General features: G+C 49.0%; 1 protein-coding gene across 1 annotated transcript in view; it reads left to right on the top strand.

Moving 5' to 3' along the window:
- The window catches only part of CACNA2D2 (calcium voltage-gated channel auxiliary subunit alpha2delta 2), a 209,560-nt gene that overhangs the window by 61,337 nt on the left and 123,530 nt on the right, over positions 1-24,693 (top strand). The window contains exon 3 of the mRNA XM_059479961.1: positions 21,206-21,322. Coding sequence (XP_059335944.1) covers positions 21,206-21,322 — 117 coding nt within the window. The remainder of the gene's footprint in view (positions 1-21,205; positions 21,323-24,693) is intronic.

Genomic DNA, 24,693 nt, shown 5'->3' with positions numbered 1-24,693 from the left:
AAAAGTTCCAAATACTCTGTTGTAGGAGGGGTCTGGCTAAAGCTCCTCCTGAAGCTCACCATGTTCACAAAGCTCAGGTGTGCTTTGTCCTCACCCTGAACTAGAGGGTGTGAGAAGACACCCTTGCTGTGGTTGTTCTGGGTAATTCCTGATAGCTCTGGGAAAGTTGGCTGGGAGAAGGGGTAGGGATGGGACACAGGCCACTGCTACAACCATGGAGGTTGAAATGAGAGTGAGACATCAGCATCTCTGCTGTGGGCTTGAGCAGAGCCAGGATGTCCCTCAGGCTGCCCAGGGTTTGCTTCTTGCTGCAGAGTTGGACCCCACCAGCCTTGGGCTGCTGCTGAAAGTACCTGTTTCCCTGGAGTGCTGGGCACAGGCACTGCTCTGCAGAGGATGTTTTGGGGTCAGGCTGGATGAGATAACCACTTCATTAATGTAACCCTGATTAGGCGGTCAGGGACCGCATCGGAGTCCAAGTTATTAGGAGCTGTCAGCAGCCAAGCATTGAAGTGGAAGGATGGGAGAGGAGGAAGGAGAAGCCAAAGGGACTCTAGCAGGAGGAGTGTCAGCTCGGTATTTATGAGGGAAATAAGCCTCTGGTGTTTTATGGCCAGCAAGATGCTGTTTTCTCTGGGTCTGTTTGATTAGATAGGATTGTCTCAAGGGCTCCAATGGCACATCATTGATTTCTGCTCACTCTCATGGAGACATTCAGCAGCTCTGATCTATCCCTCCTGGTTCCAGAGCACTAAGAGGGGACAGCCACTGCGGAGGGGCAGCCTGGGCCAGGAGGGGCTGTTTGGAAGGGAGGTTCCCTTTTTTAGCCTGACTGCAGCTCCCCTGCCCTCCTGCACTGTGCTTTCCACTTTGATTGCTTTGGGGCCATCACTCGCTGTCTCCCAAAATCAAGAGCTGGTACAACGATTCTGTCTCCTTGATGTTCCAGGGAGAGCTGGACAAGGGCAGGAGAGGAATTTACCAGCTCTAAGGGGAACTTGGAAGGCCACAGTTTCTAGCTGGTGTAGCACTGTGGGAATGAGTCATGGTCAGAGGCATGGTGAGGTAGGGACTCATCAGATTTAGGATTTTTGGGGAGGTGATGGCTTTTCCAGCTTTCTGTGCCCAAGCTTTTATTTAGCATTCATTTTGTATCTGGAAACTTTGTAGAAATCATATCTCAGGTACCAAACCCTCAGTAACCTGTCCTTGTGGGTGTCAGGGTGCTTCAGGTAAGGGCAGTGTGGTGCTGGCAGCAATGTCAGTGGGTAAGCCTGACCAAAGTGAGTCAAAATATTTAAAGGCTGCAACAGAGAGCAGCCTGCCTCATTTCCATGTTGTAGCTGCTGGCAGAATCCTGAAATGAGATGGCAAATTGCTTTTGTAGCTCTTGTCCATATAAATTGGAGGCTGAGAGGTTACAGAGCAGACTTTTTCAACGGGGTTATAGTCTTCTGGCCATGAGCAGGAGGATCTTTGTGCTGCAGTGGCAAAGAGCAGGGCAAGAGAAAAGGGAGTGTGAGGACAGGCTTTGCTTTATTCTAACCCATTAGACATGGGTGAAACTAGTGCATCTTCAGCAGCATTGCAATCGATTGCCATGAGGAGAATTGCAGAATATTTTGTGTTCTTTGGCACATGAGGTTGAAGGCAAGGACAGCATGGAGATGGGGGGGTTTAAAGGGACTGTTGTGGGTTCAGACACTGATCTTGCTGGAAGGATACTGGCGTGTGCTTTGGTTTCTGCTTACCTCTGGCAGTCACAGGTGGGTGGATGGGTTACTTTTGCCTCTTCCCTGGGCATGGGGGACAGTGACTCGTGAGCAGAGGAGCATCCTGGGCTGGTGGTGACCAGCATGAACAGAGGGGCTATCTGCAGGAGAGGCTGCTGTGAGCTGCCAGGGCTGGCAACACCTCTGGGTGTCTCTAGTAAAGTTCAGTGACTCTGTTCCACTTGGCATCACAGCAGAGCTGAATAACTTAACAAGCTTGGGGGCTCTGAAAGCACTGTCCTTGTTAGCTGGTCTCCTCTGAAAGCAGGGCGGAGGGAGAGCTGGGTGACAGGAGCAGAGCACCACGGCATGGCAGGAGGAGGGATGTGGGTGACAGAGGGCTCCTGGGATGGGGCTGAACTGGGAGATGCGGCAGAGGAGCTGGTGCAGGCAGGTCATTGTTATGATGCTGCAGTGCAAGGTGGGGTCAGAGTGGAGCATGAAAGGAGAGAGCAGCAGGACCACTCAGACCCTGGGGTTTACTGCTTCACTTGAGAACTGCATTCCCTTTAACCTTCCACTCCCTTTTTTCCCTTTTTTTTTTTTTTTGTAATTCAGGGGAAGTGCTAGCAGTCAGCTCCTGCTGGGAAAAGAGTGCTGGAGCCCAGCGCCTGCCGGTCCCTGCTCGTGCTGTGCCCTGATTAGCAACTTGTGCTGGAGCACATCAGCACAGGGGGCTGGGCTGCTCAGGGAGCAGTGAGTGAAGGAAGGGGCTGTGGAGCTCTCAGCCCTCTCTCTGAGGAGCCTTTCTGCCTGGTTTGCAGTGCTGGCAGGGCACAGGGCTGCAGTATGTGCTGCTGGCTCTGCCATGCGTGCCAGCCTGCCCGTTTCCTGCTGCCTTGCCGTGGCCTGACCTACCTTTCCCAGCTTGTTCTGCTACCTGAGTTTCTTTAGCCTCTCTTGCTATAATGGAGGCAAGAGCATAGGCTTCCCCTCCCCGCTGCCTCTCTGCTCACACAGGCTGAGAAGCTGCTTTCTTTCCGTGGCTGATGCTCAGGATGCTGCCCAGGCTTTCTTCTGGTGGCGTTCAGTAGGTGGGACTTGGATTAGACAGAGGGAAAAGAGTGGACAGATTGGGAGTTAAGCTGAGCCCTGCCAAGCTCATTTCAAGAAGGCCCTGAGGTGTCATTGGCAGTGGCCAGCCTGTCCTGTGCCTTCGGTGCTGGCTGAAGAACGTCCAGGACTTGCCACTGCAGTAATAAAACCTCATTTTAGGCTCCTAGTCAACCTAAGCTGGTTTCCTCTTCCCTGAGGTCTGGAAACAGTAAAAAAAGCTGCCAGACTGTTTCAGAGCTTGCAGTATAAACCCAGAGTTCCAATGGACACCAGAAAGTCTGCACTTATCCCTGCAAAAAAAAGTTATATCTCCAGGGAATTAAATAATCACCTGTACAATCATTTACTCCTATCCACTGGGACTATTTGCTACCATTAGTACTAAAAATGGTCCTGTGGCAACTACAGGCCACCTCCTCCTCACTCCCACTTCAGTAATGAAAACACTCCCTTCTCTCTCCATCCTGAAGAGTTTTAATCAAATAAACCTGGCACACATGCTCCTGAAAGGAGGATGCTCTCTGTTAGCCAAAATCTGTGCCTGTTTCATTTTCTTCTGATTTAATTTTCCAGAGATTAAGATCCTGCTCATCTCCACTCTCAGAACTTGGCTGCCTCTGTTTTGTTTGTTGGTTTTACTCTAGTGGGTTTTTCCTTTCTGTTGGTGGCTTTGTTTTGAAAATCCTGAAGGCCCAGGGGCTCTGGTTCCCGGGGACCCAGCCGGCTGTGAAATCGATAGGGAACTGAGCCTTCCCACACCTGGCAGCATCCCGCCTGCTCCTGCCCTCCGTGCCTGCAATGTGGCTCGTTGTCTGCCTCCAAAGGGCTTTGCCATTGCTGCTGAGCAGTGTTTCTGCTGGGAATGTGTTTTCCCATAGTAGGGGCGATCTCCTGGCTGCCAGCTCCTCTTGCTCTGTGAAAAGTTGTCTGTCTTTGCTGCCATCTTTGGTTTAGCATCCCCATGTAGCCTGAATGGCAGTAAAAATATCACCCTGTTGTATTGAAGACCCCAGAGTCAGACTTGGTCCCTCAGAGCTCTGTTCAGTCCTTCTGAATATCTCCAGGGAGAGAGGTGCTACAATCCCTCTGGACAGCCTTTACCAGTGCTTGGTCTTCCTCACAGTGGGAATGGGGGGAAAAAATAATCAGTTGTTTCCTTATGGTTTGATGGACCCTCTTGTGTTTCAGTGTGTGTCTGTTGCTTCTTTCCCTGCCACTGGGCAGCACTGAGAGGAGCCTGGCTCTACCTTCTTTACAGCCTCCCTTCAGGTATTTATAGACACTGATAAGATCCCCCTCAGCTTTCTCTTCTCTTGAATAAGCAGTCCCAGCTCTCTCAGCCTTCCCTTAGATGTGAGATGCTTCAGTCCTTTACCCATCTTAGTGGTTCTTCTCTGGACACTCTCCAGTAGTTCCATATCTCCCTTGTGCTGGGGTCCCAGAACTGGCCCAGCACACCAGGAGTGGCCTCACCAGTGCTGAGTGAAGGGGAAGGATCATCTCCCTTGACCTGCTGCCACTTCTAAGGCAGACCTGGTACCATTGGCTGTCCTTGCTGCATGGACACATTTAAGCCTCATGGTCAGCCTGGTGTCCACCAAGGCCCCCAGCACCTTTCTCTGCAAAGGGGAAGGAGTAAGGGTTGTACCACTGAAAGTCTGTGTTTAAGGCATTGGCACAGGTTGCCCAGAGAAGCTGTGCCTGCCCCATCCCTGGAAGTGTTTGAGACTGAGCTGGATGGGGCTTGGAGCATCCCTGGAGGTGTCCCTGCCCATGGCAGAGGGGTGGAATGAGATGGTCTTTAATGTCCCTTCTAACCCAAGCCATTCTGTGGTTATTGGTGGGACTAAGCACATTGATACCTTCCCTTCTGAGTGTGCCAGCTCTTGATTGCACCCCATTGCTCTTGCCTTGGCAGACTGATGGGTTTTAGTTTCTGCAAAGCATGGGGCTGTTGGTCTGCAGCCTGGAGCTCCCTGGTTTCTCCAAGGTATGTCTGATGCTGGGAAGGTTGCCCATTGGAGGGAGGAATCCTGTGTTTGTGCTGATGGAGGGGAAGTGCCCCTAGAGCTGACCCACTCCCAACTGGCCTCTGAGCACTGTTGTTTGTGAGGAGGCTGAAACACCCAAATATTTCCAATGCTCTTTGCAGGCTGTGCAGATGTCTGGGGTCAGTGGTGACAAATTATGTAGATTCCTCCCCCTTCCCTCTCTCCTTTCTCATTTCCATTATCTGCCTTTTGTAGAGGCTGTAATTTATTGCATTTTGCAACCTTATAATTTATGGCTTTTTTATAATTCTTTTTGAGCTTTCAGAAGTAACAGCTCCATGTACCCCAGTGCATTTCATTGTCACACTTGAGGCTTTCCCACCTCCCCCTGCACTTCCACTCTTTTCTTGTAACTTGCCTGTTTACTTGCTAAATTATTATTGTGCACTCAATAAAAATTGCATTTAAAAAGTGATAACTGAAATGACATTTAACATGGAAAGCACTTAAGCATAATTACACTATATGCATTGCATCATTTTGTGACAGTTAATGAAAAAAATATCTGAACAGGGTTTTTTGTTGGGGGCTGTAGAGATTGAGTACTGGCATTTCATTGCTTCTAGAAACATGACTTTTATTTTCACTGGAGGGCTTTGTCCTGGGATTTTCTTCTTCCTCCTCGCTTGCTGCCACAGGTATCCTGTATCTGATGCAGTGGCACAGGGTGAAGAAGTCGCTCCTGGCATTCCAAGGGCTTCAAGCTGGCATAATGTGCTCAGAGTTTGATATTCCCAGCTGGAAATTTTGAGAGGGTTAGCTTATTTGGATCAGTGACTTGAGCAGCCTTGCTGCAGAGTTGCTTGTGCTGGCACCAGGGCTGTGGTAAGGGGGAAGGGGAGGAGGTGGCAGCCCCGTGGTTGTCATGGTCCAGTTGTGAATTCTGGGGTAACAGTGTCATTGCACCTTTGGCTCCTGGTCATGCCCTACAAGGATTTTTTGTAAGGAAGCTGCTGCTGGCTGTAGCTGGGAGCTAAACAGTCAATGTCCTTGCTTTATACTGCCCAATGACTTCTAGAGAAAGAGGGAAAGTGTGCCAACCCCTCGTGACCCCGTGGCTCATATCCTCACTGATACAACTACTTGATTATTAGATTACCTGCAAATCACAGCTCCTTGACCATCTGCTGTGTGAAACTCCTCAGCTCAACCCCAGCATCTGTCCAGCCTGGCCATGCAGACTGTGCTGAATTCCTGAGCAGATCAGCCTGGCTTTCCAGGCATTGTTTCTTCTGCCGTGATTTGTCCTGTCCTTTTCCTACCTACACACTGCAAAACTTTGGCGTATGAGATGTTTCAGGGGTGATTCTCAAGCCTTGCTCTTCTTCCCTTCTTCAGAAAGCAAGATGAGCTTGGTCAGACAGTCACACAGGCTGCAAACCAGAGCTGTCCCTCTCTCATGCAGGGAACTGCAGCTGGAGATGCAGATCACAGGTCCTGCATAACCAGGTTAGTCATCCCTGTAGAGCTGTGATCTTCTCCTTCTGGGAGCCCTGAGCTGCTTGGAAAAGGGATAATGAGGGGTGGAGCTCTTCCTGCACCTAAAGCAAGGTGAAGAGACAAGAACAAGACTCTGAGTAGCAGGGCACAGGAAGATCTGAAAAAGCATTTGAGATATAGTGAGCAGATGATGGGAGCCACAGTGCTTGACATTTCCAGGCTGCGTGTGAGAGATTTTTGGAGCAAGCCAAGGTAGACAGTACGTGTTTTCTGCAATTTGGAGGAGTAATCTTCAGGAAGCAGTGTCTGTGGCAGGTTTGGATACTAGTCTATGAATGGGAAGGGTAGTGGGCTAGTGGGGAAGTGAGCTAGGTAGGAGAAAATGGAAGCAAGCCATTATTAGAAAAAGGAAGGGAGGGGAAAACCCCAGCATTGAGAACATCAGTGTCCATGAACAAAGTCCCCAGCTTATCCAGAAAGAGCTTATTGCCTTTCTGTGGTGGTGTTGTGACCTCCCCTTGAAGTTAACAAACTGTTAATCACTTTATGGGTCATTTCATTCAGAATGTTCACCAAAGCATTCTAAGGTTCAGACACAGGAGGTCAGTGAACTCAGGCATTTTTTCCTCTTTTTCTTCAAATGCACACATAACTAGAAACCATGCTGAGGCAGTAATAACCAATATAACTGGGAAAGGAATCTCCTGGAGAGATTACTCTATGCTTTTTTGAGGCATTTCTGGTTGCTTGTATTTTTTATTGTGTTTTTTTTCTGAGTTGACTTTAAAAGAAGCTTTAATAGAAATTAATAAAGTCCTCATCTGCTTGACAATCAGTCTCATCTGGGAACTATTTGGTGTTATCTTGGCTTAATTCATTAGTAAGAATAAAAAAAGAGCATTGAAAGTGGACATCTCTATTGAGAGCACTTAATTCTTTGCAATAAGAGTCAATTATGCCCTATTGAGTAAGTGGTTTTGCATGGGGCTTACTTGAGAAATTCCTCAGCCTGAGAGAGGACCTGGGAAGATAAAGTGGAAGGAGGGCAGAACCCCACACTCTCAGGAGATGTGCAGAATGCCTGTTTTGCCTTGGACATGCCCGTGGCCTGAGCAGGAGGCTGGGATGCAGGGGCTGGTGATGCCAGGTCTGATCAGCAGCCTGGCTCTGTCACAGGCAGGAAGGAAGGGCAGCATTTCCCCTGTGAGCTCAGCAAGCGGCTGGAACACCTTTGCTCTCCTGATGGGCTTATGGTCAGGACTCTGCTTCCCTCCCCAGTTCCTCTGTACTTCACAAGAGCACTTCACTTCTGAGGTTATGGGGCTGAATGCTCCTGCACTGTGCTCTCAGAGGACAAAACACTGGGGCTTTCTTGTTTTGCTTCTGATCTGCCACTGTATTGGGACCCTTTTGAGATAGTAGCATGTTCACTGTGGTGGTGCTCAGTGCAGACCATCCCTGCCGAGTCTGGGCCCTGCTCAGGTGTGGAGCTGGGCGTGGGTTTGGTGCTGAGAACCAAATTCAGCTCATGGGATGTTGTTGAGTTCCTAATTTCAGCAGGAATTAATTCCAGCAGCCCTGTTGTCTGTGTTTCTCAGGAGATGGAGTGCAGGCTCCTTCTAGCAGTTTAAGCTGTGGCACCAGGTGTGCCAGAAACACAGCAATGCTCACTCAAGGCATGGGGGTTTTCTGATGGTAGTGATAATTTTGATTAATTGGATGAGGAGACATGTACAGTAGGAAAATGAAATTGTGAAGCCTGTTTCCTGCTACACTTTCTGTAGCTGAAATGTAGTGGTACTTTACAATCTGTATTGATCATCCAAACAGAGATATATGTGGTCTATATAATCATCTAAGTTTTATTTATGGCACAAACCCAAGTCAGCACTATTATTAATATAATTGCAAATCCACTTTTCTATTATGTGATCAACTAAACTGCATTGCAAAGCAGCCTTGGGGGCTGCCCAGCCTGGAGTGCAGTGACACACTTCAGGATTGTGGGAGTGAGCAGGGTGCTGCTGCAATGCTGTGGGGCTCCATCCATGAGCCACTTGAACCCACTTGGGGCTTGAAAATAACCTGTAGAATAAACTCCTGACATTTGGAACAAGAGGCAAAATCCCATAGCCCTTGGATATTATAGTTTTCTATTTAGAACTCACTCCCAAGTTTTAGGAGGGAAATTACAAGGTGGCATTAAAAAGCACCTGCTGTATCACCATCACATGTCTCACCATTTGAGTTTAAATGTCTCATCTGAAAAAATTCCCAACCAGGTTTCTTTTCAAGCAGTTGAGGCTGCTTGGGTTTCAGCTTGTGCTGCTGCTGTTTAGAGTAATGCTAATTAACATTCTGGGCAAAGGAGCACCGAGTGGGGAAGTGCTTATGATTTGTAAATGCCACTTTGCTCTTCTGGTGCTATCGCTCCAGGGAGAGGATTTCTTTCCTCTGATTCTCGCTTTCCCTCCTCCCTCCAACTGTCTTGGAGTAAAGCTGGTGGTTAGGCACATATTTTGCCTTAAGCATATGCACGACTTTTCAGTACCTGTGCAATGGTGGGTGAATCTGCACAGACATGAGGGGACCTGTGTGCGTGCAGAGCATGGACGTGCTGCTCTCAGGGTGCAGGAGCTCGTGGCTGGTGCGTGTGAGCCTTTCCCAAAGAAAGGAGCATGTGACAGGCTTGTCCATGCTGCAAGTTTCCCATTCTCTTGATGATAAGCTACGAGGAAATGGGGATGAAATCAAAAATTGGCAACATGCTGTCAGGAGGGATTAATTTCTGTCCCTGATTAACTTTATGCTGGAACAGCAGGAGACGAATTCTTTACCGTACGCGATGCAACCTTTTCTTACACCAAGTAGATCTGACTCCACCCCTGGTCCTATGCTGCCCTTGTTGTGCTTTCTAAGGTTAGGCAGGGTCATTGCTCTGGATGTGTAATGACAGGCCAAATATGTTTTTCCTGATGCTGATGGAAAGTACTGAAAAAATTCTGCCGGTGTTTGGAGGTCTGGCTTGTGCTGTGGAAGAGTTTTGTTTCTGCTTGTAGAAGCTTTAATATGCTGGTTAGTCCCTAGAGCTCTTGGTGGAATATTAATAGTCTCCATTCCTGTGCTACCTTTCCTCTAAGGCTTCCACAACACTTTGCAAAAATTAACAATAAATTCTTTCAAAGTGGGAGGTCAGTGCAGAACACAGGAAGGTGATTTGGCAATGATCACACAGACAGGTCGGTACTCTGTGTGTGGCAAAGGGGGCAATACAGACCAAATCCCCTCTCTCAGCCCTAAGTGCCAGAAAATGACCCCAATTACTCCCTGCCTGTGCCTAAAGCTTAATTAAGACCGTGGCTGTCATAGGGAGAGCAGGTGTGGAGCCTAAACATTGCTTTGTGACAGAGCAGAGCTGTGTGGGGAGCTGGGATGGGCACACAGGTGGGTCTGGAGCTCAGCCCTGGTTCTGAGTGTGTGCTTGTGAGCAGGAGAAAAGGGACAGCAGGGACAAGACCCCTCAAACACTGGGGGAGAACTGAAGGAGGAGACAAGGCAAGTGGGGTGCAAGTGTGTGCACAGATGTGTGGGATGGTGCTTGAGGAGACCTGAGTATTTCTGACTGCCCTGGGAGTTTGGCTCCCCTGGCCCAGCTCTGGCTTTCCCACTGTGGGTGCTTCCCTCACCCTGTTATTTCTGGGGGTAATGGGGCCCTGGGGACTCAGGTTTTCTTCACCTGTGGGACAGTTCTCATGCAATCTTAGCATTGTACAAGGACAGCAGGAGTGATGGCAGGATCCTGCTGCCTGTTCCTTGGCCCTGTGGAGAGCAGAAAATCATGGACCCTATGCACAAGGTCTTCCGAAGCTGGTCTGTCTGGCTGGACCCCTGATCGATGGTGCCCAGCTTTGATTGATGCCTGGATATTTTGAGGACTGTTTAGAATAACATCCTGGTGAATGCTCTACCAAGGACATTGTCTAATTGTCACATTAATTGTAATCTGAACCAAAGACACATAGATATTAAAAGCATTACCTTGTAGGGAAAGAATAAATGAATATGAATTTTTTGGCGTACAAGAGTAAAAACTAAAGTAGGACAAAGCTTCAGAATAATAACAGGGCACAGCAGCACAAGGCAGAAGTGTCTGTTCTTTGTTAATCTGAGGTCTTTCCACCAAGAACATGGTTTTTAATTGCAGCAAGAGGTTTTTAACTTAGGCATCATAAAAAGTTTTCAGATAGGATTGTGAAGTACCAGAGCATTTTGTCTTGTGAAACACAGGAATCTCCATCACTGGATTTCTTTAAGAACAGGTCAGAGGAAAAGGTTAGGATTGAGAGAACTATAGTAATTATGTTAGAAATGACACATCCATTATGCCACCTTTTGCTGGGGGTATGGGAACAGGCTGAGAATACCTGAGTTGATGAGATCTGTTCCAGCCCTGTTCTCTGTGATGCTGCAGAGGTTTCTGAATTTTTTAGTGGAGTCTTTCCATTTGGATGTCAGACCCCTCGAGGCTGCCTTCAGAAGACACATCCCCTGGGATCTCTGTGGGTACAGATCAGTCCTGCCCCTGTACCTCTCCAAGACTGTGCTGAAAACAAATCTTGGCTGAGTTTGCCAGCTGTAGGGTTTAATGCCACTGCTGAAGTCTTGCTGGTGACGCTTTCGAGGTGAGACTAAGCTGAAAATCTCAGCTGAAATGACTTTGCAGAGGGTCACCTCTTTATTAAAATCTCCAGGTACATGGTGTATTCTTGTTACAGCTCCTGAACCCCGCTGGCTCAGGGAGCAGAAGGCACTAGCAGGAAAAAGGATGAGTCTAGAAATGTGTGGAAGAAAGCTGTCTGGAAATCTGTTCTCCATATCCTCTGGTGATGAAGCAAAGCTTTCTGAACCTATTCCACAACAGAGAGGAGTTTATATTAAACACCAGTAATGACTTTCTAGCAGGCTGCCCCTTCAGTGACAAAAGGGGCTCCAAGAGAGCTGGAGAGGGACTTTTGACACGGGCATGGACTGAGAGGACAATGGGCAATGGCTTCACACTGCCAGAGGGCAGAGTTACATTAGGTAATAGAAAGAAATTCTTTATTGTGGGGTGCTGAGGCCCTGGCACAGGTTGCCCACAGAAGCTGTGGCTGCCCCATACCCAGAAGTGCTCAGGTCCAGATTGGCCAGGGCTTGGAGCAACCAGGAATAGTGGAAGGTGGTTCCACTCAGGGCAAGGGGTTGGAACAAGGTGCTCTTTAACCCTTCCAACCCAAACCATGCTTGATTCTACAAAAACACTAAAGAACATCATCCAGGGAAGCCTGGGCTCTCCACCACCAGTGCATGAGAGCAGAGTTTGTAAACAGCTGTTAGCTGGGTCTTGAGTGAGACAGGGGGTATGGGTTAGACAGGTGGGTCTCTTCCAGCCTTGCTTCCAGTGAGCATTTCTGTGCCTTTACAGAAATGCTTCCAGTGCTTGAGATTAGGGAGAAAAGCTTGTAAATGTGAGTTTCTGAAGTGCACAGAAAACCCCAACACCTACATCAGAAGGTAAATCAAGAGAATTGCAAAGTTGCTGTTTCTAAAAGTTCAATTTCTTTAAAATAGATCATTAGTCTGCAGAAACCTGTGGGGGTAACTGTTGACAGTGCTGACTTATGCTGGCCTAGATTTCAATTGCTTTAGCTTTAATAAGAGATTTAGTTTAATTCCATGTCAGTGGAGTCATCCCAAATTTGCATCACTGCAGCTGAGAGCTGAATTTGGCCAGTGGTAGCCATCAATAAAAATAAAAGGCAGTGTGGGGTAATTGTTACTATTTTTCTTGTGTCGATAAAAGGAAGCCTGGAAATATGTCTTGGAGCCTTAGTGTTAGAGACTGCACTGCACAGCCTTTTTCCACAGCCCTTCCTACAAAAAGCAACAGCATTTCTGGCAAGGGAGATAAAGCTGTTTTGGGAAAGAGGTCTGGTTATTTGTTAAAGTCAAGTCTTTGAGGATCTGGGAGTCTTGCAGCAGTCAATGCAGAGTAAGGAGCTGTGTGTGCTTTCGGCACTCGCAGGGGATGGGGAGCAGCCCTGCCCCAGGCACTGCAGGACAGCCTGTGAAGTGCTTTTCATTTTTCTCAGGACAGTGGTGGCCCCTTTCTCATCCTCCTCACTGCCAGGGAAATGAAGTCTGGTGAGATCCCATTTTGGGTCTCCATGAGCTTTTGTAATTTTAGTGTCCTAAACCTTTAGGCTTGGGAGAAAAGCAGCAGAATAAAAGAAAACAGAGTTTTAAACTGTCCAGCAGCTGTGCAAAAGGCAAAAGTGCAACCACATGGGGTCCAAGAGGGATCTGAGGAGCAGAAATGTTTCTTGCTTTATCTTTCCCTAATGATTTTCATTCTCTTCATTCTCTTAGGGATGCTGGGGGAAACCCAGCATAATCCATTATGTGGAGGCACTGATTCCAGCAGAAGTCACAGAATGGTTTGAGTTGGAAGGGACTTTAAATACTATCTCATATGAACCCCTTCCACCAGATCAGGTTGCTCAGGACCCCATCCAGTCTGGCCTTGAGCACTCCAGGGATGGGGCAGCCTGTGCCAGGGCCTCACCACATTCTGAGTAAAGAATTCTTCACGATATCCACCCTGAAATCTAGGAAAAGAATACATCTTTATCTGTGACAGCACCCCTCCTAGGATGCACTCAGGGTATTTGAGGTGCTATTTTAATGCCATTGATCTGAAGTAGGTGTGTTTTGTATGGACATAACATAAACTGGTTAACTTTTCAACAAATCATGAAGAAAAGTAGTTGAGGCACCTTTTCAAAATACTGTTTTCCTCACCAAAGCTTTTCTTATGTCCCACATAACAGAGAAGCCAGACTCCAGGATCAAGTTGGGGTTTTTTTGTTTCTGTTTCACTGTACAAGCTTGTATTTTTAGAGATCATGTGATGTCTGACTGCATTTGGGCATTTTTCTGAGAAGCTGTAGCTGTTCGCTCTCTCCTGTACATTAGCACAGCAGGATCTGGGGGGCTTGTGCCCTGACCTGGCAGCAAGGCCCACGCCATCCAAGTGGCTCTAAGTGTGCAGAGAAGGGCCTGGGCAGAGTTCCCATCCTGGTTGAAACCTTCTGTCTCCAGCTATGCAGCAATTTATTTTTTGCAGCGCTTTATCTGAAAGGAGAAGCCCAAGTTGGAAGTTGTGTGATGCTGAATTTCCTTGCAGAAGATTCTGACTCTCTGCAAACACCCAGGCAGGTCTGTTGCTCTGAGAGCTCCCCATACAAGGGTTTGGGATGATGAAGACTAAAAGCTGCTTTCTAGGCTGGGAGAGGTTTTCTATAATCCAGGCTAACCGTGCACAGCCCTTTATCCCTGCCTAGTTGCTAAATGATGTACAGCAGGGCCAGGTCTGCTTTGGAGCTGGCAGGGATGAAGTCTCAGCTGCAGAGGCTGGTGATCCTGTGCTCAGGAAGCAGAAGTCCAGCCAGTGCCATAGAGGATGGGATGTGCAGGTGCTGGGGCAGGATGGAGAGCAGCTCCACCTCTCCATCCCTGGTGGTGTGGGCTGCTTTTCCCTCTTCCCCCATCTTCTCTGTGGTACTGCTGCCTTTTAGCAGGCTCTTTAGTGAACTAGAGAGACCTCAGTTCTATGGTTTGTTTGCTTCAATTACAGCTGACCATCCCCGAGGAGCCGCTAAACTTCACATTTCCCTGTCCTGCTTCTGCAGGAGAGCTGTGAAGAGCTGCTCAGAGGGTGCTTGCTTTTTATGAGCTAGGTGGAAGGATGGAGCACAGCAGGGAAATGGCACTGAGGAGAGAGGGAGCTGGGGTTAGTAAATGTCAGGCTGCTCCTCCTGCGCGCGCTGGAGCACGTCCGCAGGGCCGGAGCATCCTGGTGACAAAGGCCAGCTGGGGCTCTGAGGGAGCCACTGCCCACGCTGCTCACAATGGGCACCTGGGCTCAGGGCTCTGCCCTCAGGGCTGCTGGCATCCATGGTACCAGCTCTGGGAGTTGGTGTGGGGTAGATTTGCAAAGCCGTCTCTGAACTGTGGCACCAGCGCTCACCTGCAGCTGCTTCCCTTTGCCTGTTCCCCTCAACAGGGAAAACCAGGATCTAGCACTTTCCTGGCTGATCTCTGCTTCTCCAGAAGGCCATTGCTGTGCCAGTGCCCATCCCTGGCCCCTGCAATGGTGTGTGACCAGGAGGTGCAGCACAGGCAGCACTGCCGTCCTGGCGGGCTGTCGGCCAGGCCACTGTGGCTCTTATCACTGCCTGCTCGATTGTCCCTGACATCCTCCTAATGTAATACAGACACCACGATGATTACCATCATTGCAAGGGCTATAAGCACCAGACAATGAAATTTAACAGCAGTGCGTGCAGCAGTGATGAGGGGTGAGATGGAAATCATGCTGTCTCTGCTCTCTGCCCATGGCCCAAATCGTGCTCTCTCTGCTCTCTGCCCATGGCCCTGAGCAGTCTCCACCTTCCAGCAGGATCTCTGGGGCCTGGCACTCCTTTTCCTCCCTGTCACCCAGCCACAGTGTTCCGTGCTTGGCCTCATGGTGCTTTTGTTGGTCATTTATACCACTGGACAATTCTCCTCAAGGCTCCCACTTCATCAGAGGGGTCTGCTCTGTGTACTCAAGGCAAAAGGAAGTCTGCCCATGGGCTCTCCTCTTTCCTCTTCACTCATAGTCTGAGCTGTGGGGAAACGGTAGGACCCTGCAGTAGGTGAGATGGGACTCAAAATGGCCAGACTGGTGCTTGTCTGAGGGACACCAACAGATCCTGAAGCTCTAGACCAGCATGTGGGCAGGCAGTGCCTCTCAGGGCAGGTATCCTGCTGCAGTATTGGCTGTACAATGAATTCCCCTTGCAGACTCCATATCTGGGTCACTGTACAACACTGATCCCAGGCACGGCTCTGCCTGCAGGAGCTTGAAGTATAACCCTGAACTGAGACCTTCCCTGCCTCCCATAATAATGCTGGCTGGGAAAACCCTTTTGTTTTCCTGCTTGCTGGCCTTTGTGGGGCATGACATGGCACAGCCCCATTTCTGGGGCATGAGGGCTATCTTAGGCAGGGGTGGCTATTGTGCCTGCAGAGAAGTGGTTTGGTCTTTGGCCTCCCTCACCTGGAGCACCCCAGCTTTGAGGTGGGATGCTCTGGGAGCAGGAACAGCCTCTCTGTTGCTGCACGTAGCTCTTTGCTCTTTTGCAAACATGCCAGCTTTGCACTGTGATTAAACGCTGCTGTTTGGACTGCAGCTGTCCAAACCTGCTGTATTGGATTCATACGGGGTGGGGAAAAAAATTAATTTCTGGAAAATTACTATTACCCAGATCAGATGCCTTTCTAGCAGGAGCTGGAGCACCACAGCCTGTGCCTGCTGGGCCCTGGCAAGCCCCAGGTGGGGTTTGAGCTGTGGGTACAGCTCTGTCCTGGCCCAGTGGGGCTGAGAGCTGCTGGGGTTACCAGGGGCTCAGCTGGGGTTCAGCTTTTGGGTTGCTGTTGTTCTTGAGGAAGGTGATGGGGGAGTCTTGGCATGGAGGGGATGCTGTGCAAGCACAGTGCAGTGCTGCCCCTCTGATTGTGGGGAAGGGCTGCTTTTGGCAGATGTGACATGGAGCTGGGGAGAGAGGGAGTGAGAAGAGAGGGGTCTGCTTCGGGCTGCAGGTGTACCCCACATCCCTGGCCTCCCTCATGTCCTGGATGAGCAGGCTGGAGACAGCTGGCAAGGGAGGCTGAGGAGACAATTTTTACTTTCTAGTGGTGTTTTACAGGGCTCTCTCCTGAGATTTGTTATTTTTCTTCACTGGATCAGTTTTATCACTGGATACCTTGACCCATGGGAAGGTGTTGGGCCCTCTCATGGCAGCTCATCAGATGGTGATTTCTACACTTATGGGAGTATTCCTGCACTCATTCCTTTCTTAGGCTGCCAAGTTTCATGGTGCTGGGTGTGCTCACAGGGAATTGGGGAGAAGAAAATGCTTTCTCTGAACTCTGACAGTTCCCTGAATATATAGGCACAGAGGGAATTAAAGGCAGAGATGAGCATCATTTATTGTGCATTAAAAGCAAGGCAAACAAGTGAATTTAGAGAATGGGTGTTTCAAGGCAGTATCAGATCTGCCTCCTTGGCTGTACAGGTGCTGCTGGGAACGTGTGCTGACAGTTGGTTCTGTTACCAGCTTTGCTCTTAAGTGAGGCCACTTAGCACTTCTGGGCTGGTTTAAATCATTTTCGGGGCTGTAATTGCACTATGCTTAGGAGTATTTAGGATTAAATTTTTCATGTTGCAGGTTGTCTTGAACAGTTGATTTTTTCTTTCCCTCACCTGCCACTACTTTGGGTTTTTTCTTGTTTCTTTTTTATTTTTTTATTTTTCAGCTCAGTACTTTCTATTGTTTGCTGTTAATATTCCCTCCCACTTCCCCCTGCTGTTGCCACTTACTAGCTCACTCTCAGCACCCACTGCTGGACTCCTTTCCACGGCCAGGATTGGATTTTCTGCTACTGCATCCAGCTTCAGCCCTTCCCAGCCTTTTAATTGAGATTGCAGTTCATGGTGTCGTCTCACTCCCCATTCTCTGAGTGCAACAGCTTCCTCCTGTGTGCTGCCTGAGGGCTGCTCCCTCTGTAGGTAATTCAGGGGCTCTCTACAGCCCTTCTCCTGCCCGGTAATCTCAGGTTTGCCAGCCACACTGAGCAGGACCCATACAAGGGCATTATTTCTTGTTTCAGCATGGCTGGAGCAGTGCAGCACTGGCTGTGCTCATGTCCCTGCACTGCCACTCACCTGCCCTGCCTGCCAGGGAGGCTGGGAGGGGATGGGGCCTTTGCTCAAGGCATTGCCAAGTCAAACCCAGTCTGCCAAGAGCACACAAGGTGCAGCCCTTCTCTCGAGGGTGAGACACAGGGTATGGACAGGGACTCACAAACAGCAGTTCCTTGACTCCGAGGTCACCGGGGCTACTAATTTCAAAAACAGGTCCCAGAGCACTGGATCACAGGAGAATTTCAATGAGAATTGCTTTCTAATCTTGACAAAACTAAAGGTTTTTGCTATCACTGAGGAATGTCCGGGATGTCTTTGGCCAGAAAATCCTCCCTTTAAACCCAACATGGGAAATGTCACCTTAGATAAGTGAAACCTGGCCACGTTCTGAACAGCCCAAAGCAAAATGCTACAGTGGAGACTGTGAGTTCTCTGAATTGCCTGGAGCCCCCACCATTCACTCCCCTGCCTGTCTGGGATGTTCTCATGCACATATGGTCACTGTTAATTTGTCTTGGATTGTTCTAATTAAGGCTGGTGAACTGTTCAGCCAAGAAGACTGCAGAGCTCTGCAGCTGCAGAGAGGGCTGGGGGAACAGCTCCTGGTTTCTTTTTCTGTTCTTTCCTCCCTGGTGGACAGGTACTGTTTCTCTCCATAACCAACAGGAGACAATTTTGTTTCATAATAGGCAAATACTAATGCCAGGACTCCCTCTGTACCCAAAGCTTTCTCCTTGAAGATTGCTCCTCTTTGCTTTCCCTAATTGCTGCTGCTCAGCTGGAGGTATCCTGCATCTTCCAAGCACATGACTTTGTTGTGCTGTTACTTACCAAGGGGAGAAAAAAAAAAGAGTGTGAGAGAATACTGCTTTGTGTCGAGCTTCCCTTGCTTAACCCTTTCTGTGCCAATGTGGGGTGTTCTTACCTAGTGCAGGATGTTGTGCTGTTGGCAATACAAGCTTTTTTTGGTGTGATGGAGCTCTGGTGTGAAAAACCTCTAGAAATTGTATCCTGAGCCACATCAAAAGCAGGTCAAGGGAAGTGAGTGATTCTCACCCTGTACTCTGCTCTGGTGAGACCTCGCCTGGAATCCTGCCTCCAGCTCTGGGATCCTTAACATAAGAAGCAGTTGGAGGAGGTGCAGAGGAGGGCAGAGCAGATCACCAGGGGGCTGGAGCACCTCTTCTATGAAGACAGGCTGAGAGAGCTGGGTGTGTTCAGCCTGCAGAACAGAAAGCTCTGGGCAGACTTCAGAGCCCCTTCCACTGCCTGAAGGGGCTCCAAGAAAGCTGGAGAGGGACTTAGGGCAAGGTGATGGTGTGGCATGACAAGAGGGAATGGTTTCACACTGAAAGAGGGGAGGCTGAGATTAGATATTAGGAAGAAATTAATTACTGTGAGGGAAGTGAGGCCCTGGCACAGGGTGCCCAGAGCAGCTGTGGCTGCCCCATCCCTGGAAATGTTCAAGGCCGGATTGGACAAGGCTTGGAGCAACCTGGGATAGAGGAAAGGGTCCCTGCCCATGGCAAGGGGCTGGAATGGTATTTAAGATCCCTTCCAACCCAAACCATTCTATGAAATAATTTCTTCTGGAGTCTGAGGATGCCTCTTAAATGTCTTCTCTTACTAAAGCATCCTCTTTGGAGTCCCTGTGCTCACAGAGTCACAGAGGACTTGCAAATTAATGTGAAGTGTGAGTGGTTTGGGACCAAAGTGATTTGGGTGAAGCCCATTTCAGACAAATCAGTTGTAGGGTTGCCTTTCCTTGAAGGATGGCAGGCGTGGAGCATGCAAGAGCAGAGCCTTGGGGAGGGCACTGGAGCCATGTTCCATGTGTCTCCTAGAGACTGAGGAGTCACATGAGGATCCCAGATGTCTGGCTCTTTGCTCTTGGCTCACGGGCTATGCTCTTGCAAGTTAGTAACCACAGAAATTCACAGAAATTCTGTTTTCTCCAGAAAGCTCAAACTGTTAGATCTGAGCCTTTTGTGTGCTGCCCCACTGATAGAGGTGGAATGGGTTACTCTTCTGACAGCCAGAGCAGGCAACCTGAATCCCTTGGCGCTTTTTGAGGGGAAAAAGCAGTTTCTGGAGTACATCTAGAATGGAGTAATGGTATATATGTGCACAAGGCTGCTGGAAGAGACTGCTGTTAGGAATTTCCTAACGCCATGGAAGAAAGGAGGAGCTTGGGCAGAGCAGGGCCCCAGTAAGAGCTGCAAAAAGCAAAGTGGAAGCCTGGAGATTCACCCAGTAGGTCTGGAGGGACTGTGCACAACTGAAAGAGCAGCCTTGTGCTAAGTCTCTCACTGTGGCTTCAGCCTCAGAAACTGCTTTGTTTACCCGTGAAAGGAAAAGGGAGGCTGGAGCTAGGGGATGCCTCTGCTTTGGCTCTTGGATTCACTGACAGCTGCCTTCAGCAAGTGGAGCTGCTGTCTACTCCAGCTCATTATGAGGTCTGGAGAAAGAAGAGAGGGCAGGGAGTAGTTTCCCAGCATTTTAGAGGGTCTCACCATGTTCCTGAGCTGTGTGATGTGCCACTATCCAGATCCTTTGCCTGCCTGTACCTTTACTTTTGCTGGCTCCACCAAGAGCAGGAGCTGTGATGGTGTGAACTGGGGGTGCCTCTGGCTGAGCCTCTCCTTAGTCCTGGGTGAAATGGGGGAGGTTCTGGGTACGTGTTTGTCATGTGAAGCTGGCTCTTTACTGCTTGTTTGGGTGCTGCTCTGACAGCCAGGGCACATGTGTCACGAGAAATTGCTTCTGCAGCCCTGGTCCTCATGGCCAGGTCTGCAACAAACCACTCTTACAGGCAGAGTCTCTCACTTGCAATGAAGCTCCAGCAAAGAGAGGGTTTTGTCCCCTGGGAAGCATGATTCAGCTCCTGAGGATCATGCAAGCTTGGGAAGGTGCCAGACATGCTTAGCATGGAATTTGCAGTTAAGCGTGGAGTCTGCTACCTCCTTGGGGAGGTCCAGCTCTCCTTGGAGGCTTCTCTGTTCCCATATGTCTCCATGTCTGCAGCTGAAGGTATTTGAGAGTAGCCTGAGGATAAAGAGAGAAGCAGAATCCTATTTGCTTTGTGGTTTTCTTCATGTACCTTACTTAAGAAAAGATAAAGCGTGAGGAATTTTTTTTTGCTAGTCTCAGATGATGGCAATAAACTCTTCCCTTTGACCCTGTGTTGGTTGCACCCGGGTCTGCAGGCAGGTGGAGTTAACAAGTCACAAAATCATCTGAGGAGGTGACTGAGGGGTTTGTGGTTGTGGAGTCTTCTCGTGGGACTGATCCCTTCTCCTTGAGGCAGTGCTGATGCCAACAGCACTCCCCTTGGGTCTGGGGTTGTTCCCTGCAGTTGTCTGATGTGCCTGTGGGCCATTGCTGCCACTTTGGGTGCAAACATTCAAACACAGATAATTGCACTGGCCTTCAGGTAAATCCTGGTATAGATTTGTGCCTCTCCCCACCACAGCCTGGCCAATTTCTGGACTGGTTGTAGAAATTCTCATTTCTTGAGGATGCCAAATTACCATGCCTTGGTTAGAGATGTGGGGTTTATCCTGCTTCATGTGATCCCCTTGTTCTTATTCCTGGTACCCAGGGCTGCCCTGCTGCCCCAGCACTGCCAGGCCCTGCACCCAGTGAGCCCTGCAGGCAGTGCTGGGGTGGGCAGGGAGTTGGGCTTGCACTTCCCAAGCTGAGCAGGTACTTTGGGGAGGTGGTCAGTGGGCTTGGGGATGCCTTTGGGTGAGAGAGAGCACAGCAGCAAGCATGGTGGCTCTCCCTGTGCCACAGGAGTGGCTCAGCAGAGGCAGGGATGGGAAGCTCAGCTTTTGAGTGAGAGGGTGGGATGCCCATTGCCTGCAAGCATGAAAGCAGGCAGCTGTAGAGCCCATGATGTGGGCAGCAAGTTGACTGCATTTCTGTTTTTTCTGGTTGCAAAGCCTTTCTTCTCTTGCTCCCCTCATTTCCAAAGCTTATATTGTTACCTAATCCACATTGCTAGAATTCTCTGTTAGAGGATCAGCTTTTATGTAGGAAGGCTGCTGTACTCCTCACTAGTATTGACTGCCTTTTTCTCTTGCTTCCCCTCTTAGATCTACGATGACAATAAAAGCCTGTTTGAAGTCAAGGAGAATGTGCCCAGGAAATTGGTGGAGAAGGTCGCAGGGGACATTGAGAGCCTCTTGGCCAAGAAAGTCCGTGCTTTAAAGGTAAGGAGATGGGTCTGTGTGCTCATCCTTTGACGGAGATGCTCAGTTTAAACAAGAGGGTTGATGCTGGTGTAGCAGTATGATCTCAGCTTCAAAGTGATTTCTGTGATTGTGTGGCCTTTTCTGGGAACTGTATCCTGCAGTTGGACAGATTCATCTGGAGCATGTGAGGCAAGGATGTGTCATGTGGGGATGTCCTCTAGGTACCTTCTTGCTTTTTATCTCTTCCCTACCATCATGCAAACACCTGAAGGTGCTGCCACAAGAACACAAGTGATAGCAAAAGCCTGGCAGCAGATTTGATCCAGTCACTTAACTGGGGGTGTACTGGAAGCAGAGGGACTGCAGTGTCCCTGCCATGGCTCATGGAAGTGTTTTGGACAAGTGGAGCCTCTCCTGTTTAGGAGATGATGTGCTTGAAGGGATTGTGCTGGTGCCTGGGATTTGAGCTCTGGGACGGACTGTTTGAGTGGGTTGCCCTCATGGGTATCTGCACACAATTCCAATCTATTGTGCTATTTTGTAACACTCCTTAAAATGAACTCATTTTCTCTGTACTGGGGGAGGGTGACCTGATCATGGTGCTGCTCCGTAAAACCCAGTGCTGGCTGTAAGGAGGTGGCAGCAGGGCCGTGCTCTGCTGCTGGGACCGGGACAAGTCATTGCCTTCCTGGAGAGGGGACAGCCTTGTCCACTGCAGAGGGGCATGGAGACTTCCCCTCCAGGAGCTCAGAGGCTCTCTCTGAAACACAGTTTTATCAAGTGACATTGTACAGTGGGCATTTGGCAGCATGGCCAGCTGGATGCAGCTTGTAGCTTGATCCACTGAAAGGGGTTCTGCAGGGGGATGGACGGGGGAAGGCTTGGGGCAGGTAACACAGCTTGGAGCAGGTAACACAGCTGATGTGTCCACAGAGGCCCTGCAGCCAAAAAGACTCAGTCACCTTGCAACCTGAGACAGGAAATGAGCTGTGGTGAGAGAAGGGATGTTGCAGTAACTGAGGTGCAACTGAGGCAGTGAGGGTTTGGAGGTCTCCACAGTGAGTAAGTAAGAAGTGGCTTGGAGAATATATGCAGCAGGAATCACAGGACACCCATGTGGGCTAGGGGAGTCTCAAGACTCAAGATAGGATCTCAGTCAAGGGTGGTCAGAGTCTGGCCTGAGTGTCCAGATGGTGTGAGGTTGTCCACAGTGCCTGACAAAGATGGTAGCTGTAGGGACTTGGGTGAAGAAGATTGCTGTTTACCGAATTTCTTACTCTGGGAAGTAAAGAATGATCCTGCTTGGGACTCACAGCAAGTGTTTTAGCTTGAATGGAAGGAGCTGAAGTGGAACTACAGAGGTGTAAAGTGTCAGCACTGCATTTGGGATAGTGGAAGTGAAAATCAGGGAGACCAATTTTCTTCTTAACATGAACTTGCATCCTTATGCTCTTATAGTTTGTGTGCATTCTTGAGCATATACCATATTAAATGTTCCAGAGATGTGCAGCACCTATAGATGCTGGAGGAAGACACAGGTGACAGAAGGTTGTAGCAAACTTGATACACACCTGGACAGCATGTGGCTCCCATGGGAGGCACAGGGTAATAACCCTGAGTTACACAGCATCACTGTGCTGAGTGGCTCCACTGTGACATTTGAATTTCAGCTCATCAAGTCACACTGTTTTTCTTTCCCCTTTGCTCTGAGTCACACAGACTTACAGTGAGTTTGTGCATCTTTAGGTGCTAGATCAAGGGTTGAACTGTGCCTGTGGTACAAATAACCTTGTTTGTCTTCCAACTGTCTTTCTTTTTTGTTGGGTTTTTGGGCAGGACTCTCTGGTGTGCTGTGAAGGGCTCACCTGTCTCAGGGATGGTTCTGGCAGTGCTGGTTAGGTAACAGCATATGGTGCTGTCTTCATAGTGGAAACAATGAACCCTTTCCTAAATCACTCTCTCAAGAGGACTCCTTCATAGTGCACTCTCAGGTGGAGCAGACTTTTACATCCATTTCCATGTAAATTCTTGACATTTTAGATTGGAGGTACTAACAACAAAATCTGGAAATGGGGAAGTTGATGGGGAAGAGAAATGGAATCTTCTAAATTTCTCCCACATTTTGCTGAGCTCCTTTGAAGCGGTGGGGCTCCCACAGCTCCTTCCATTTTCCTGTCTATTTTCATCTGTCTCAACTCTCCCTTTAGTTGAATCATCTCTCCTGGAGTAATTTCCTCCTCTTCTCTCATGACTCACAAGAGTGATGATGATTTCTTGAAACATATTTTTCAGCATCTGAGTCAGGTGGGACTCCGTGTATTGGGAAGGGCAGGTGAGGAGGGAGAAATGGAGTCTCTCTGTGATGTAGGAATTGCCCTGTCACTTGTGTGCTCAGTCTCCTCAGGAGACATCCCTGTCTCCTTTGCTGCAGGAGGGAGAAGAGATGCTGCCTGGACCTCACTGGGGCTTTGTAGGAAGGTGCTCACAAGCCTTGGGGCACACACCATGGGTGCACAGCTCAGAGCACTGCTCTGATTAGGTGGTGATGCAGTCCAGTCATCAAAGAACCTGTTCTCCTCTGTTTCTAAGTGAAAATATTAATGTGTCTTTATTAAACTATGTGCACAGCATTTATTAATAAAGTTTCTTACCTTGTGTGTTGCATTTCTAAGAGGCAAAAATCAACCCCAAGGAAACTGAACCTGTCTGTCCCTGACAGCCATGGTGCAGCACTGTGGCATGGGTCTGGCACTAACAGGACACACTGATTTCCTATGTGCATTTTGGAGGTGTGCTGGAGCCAGGGCTGTGTGGCAGAGAGGGTAATTGCTTCCTAAAATAAGGCACCTACAGGGGCTGGTTATTTGGATGCTGTCTCTCCCCTTTTGTTCCAGAGCATCATATCAGGTGACAGTCTCATCATGGGACAAAAAATCTCCTAGGGAGGTGTTTTTGCAAGCCCCACCTGTTCCATCTGCACCTGGAACCTGGGGGACTTCTACCCCATGTCCCACAAAATGGCTTCTGTTTGACATGGATTTGCATCAGCACTAATTGCCTTTTCCAATGTCCTTTGTCCATGACGATTCCATTGCTTCAAGCCTGGCCTCCCAGTCACCTTTGGGCTCTCTAGTTCCAGCTGCTTTTTATTCCCACGATTTAAGAGGAGGTGAGATAAAAAAGATGACCTTCAATACCAAAAATGCATCTAATTTCCTTTGAATTAGAAGTGAAAGACTAAGGTGGAGTGACTCCTGAAGAAGATTACATTACCTTTACCCAGCATATTGCATTGTGGGGAAGTTCCAGAGCTGCAGTGAGGTGTAAGGATGCAATAGGTGTGTTCCTGGCTGGGTGGGAGTTTAGTGGCTGTTCTTCTCCACACTCAT

This window comes from Ammospiza nelsoni, chromosome 11 (assembly GCF_027579445.1).
Source record: "Ammospiza nelsoni isolate bAmmNel1 chromosome 11, bAmmNel1.pri, whole genome shotgun sequence".
NCBI classification, from domain to species: domain Eukaryota; kingdom Metazoa; phylum Chordata; class Aves; order Passeriformes; family Passerellidae; genus Ammospiza; species Ammospiza nelsoni.
Note: the sequence above shows the minus strand (reverse complement) of the source record. Positions and strands in the feature narration are given on the sequence as shown.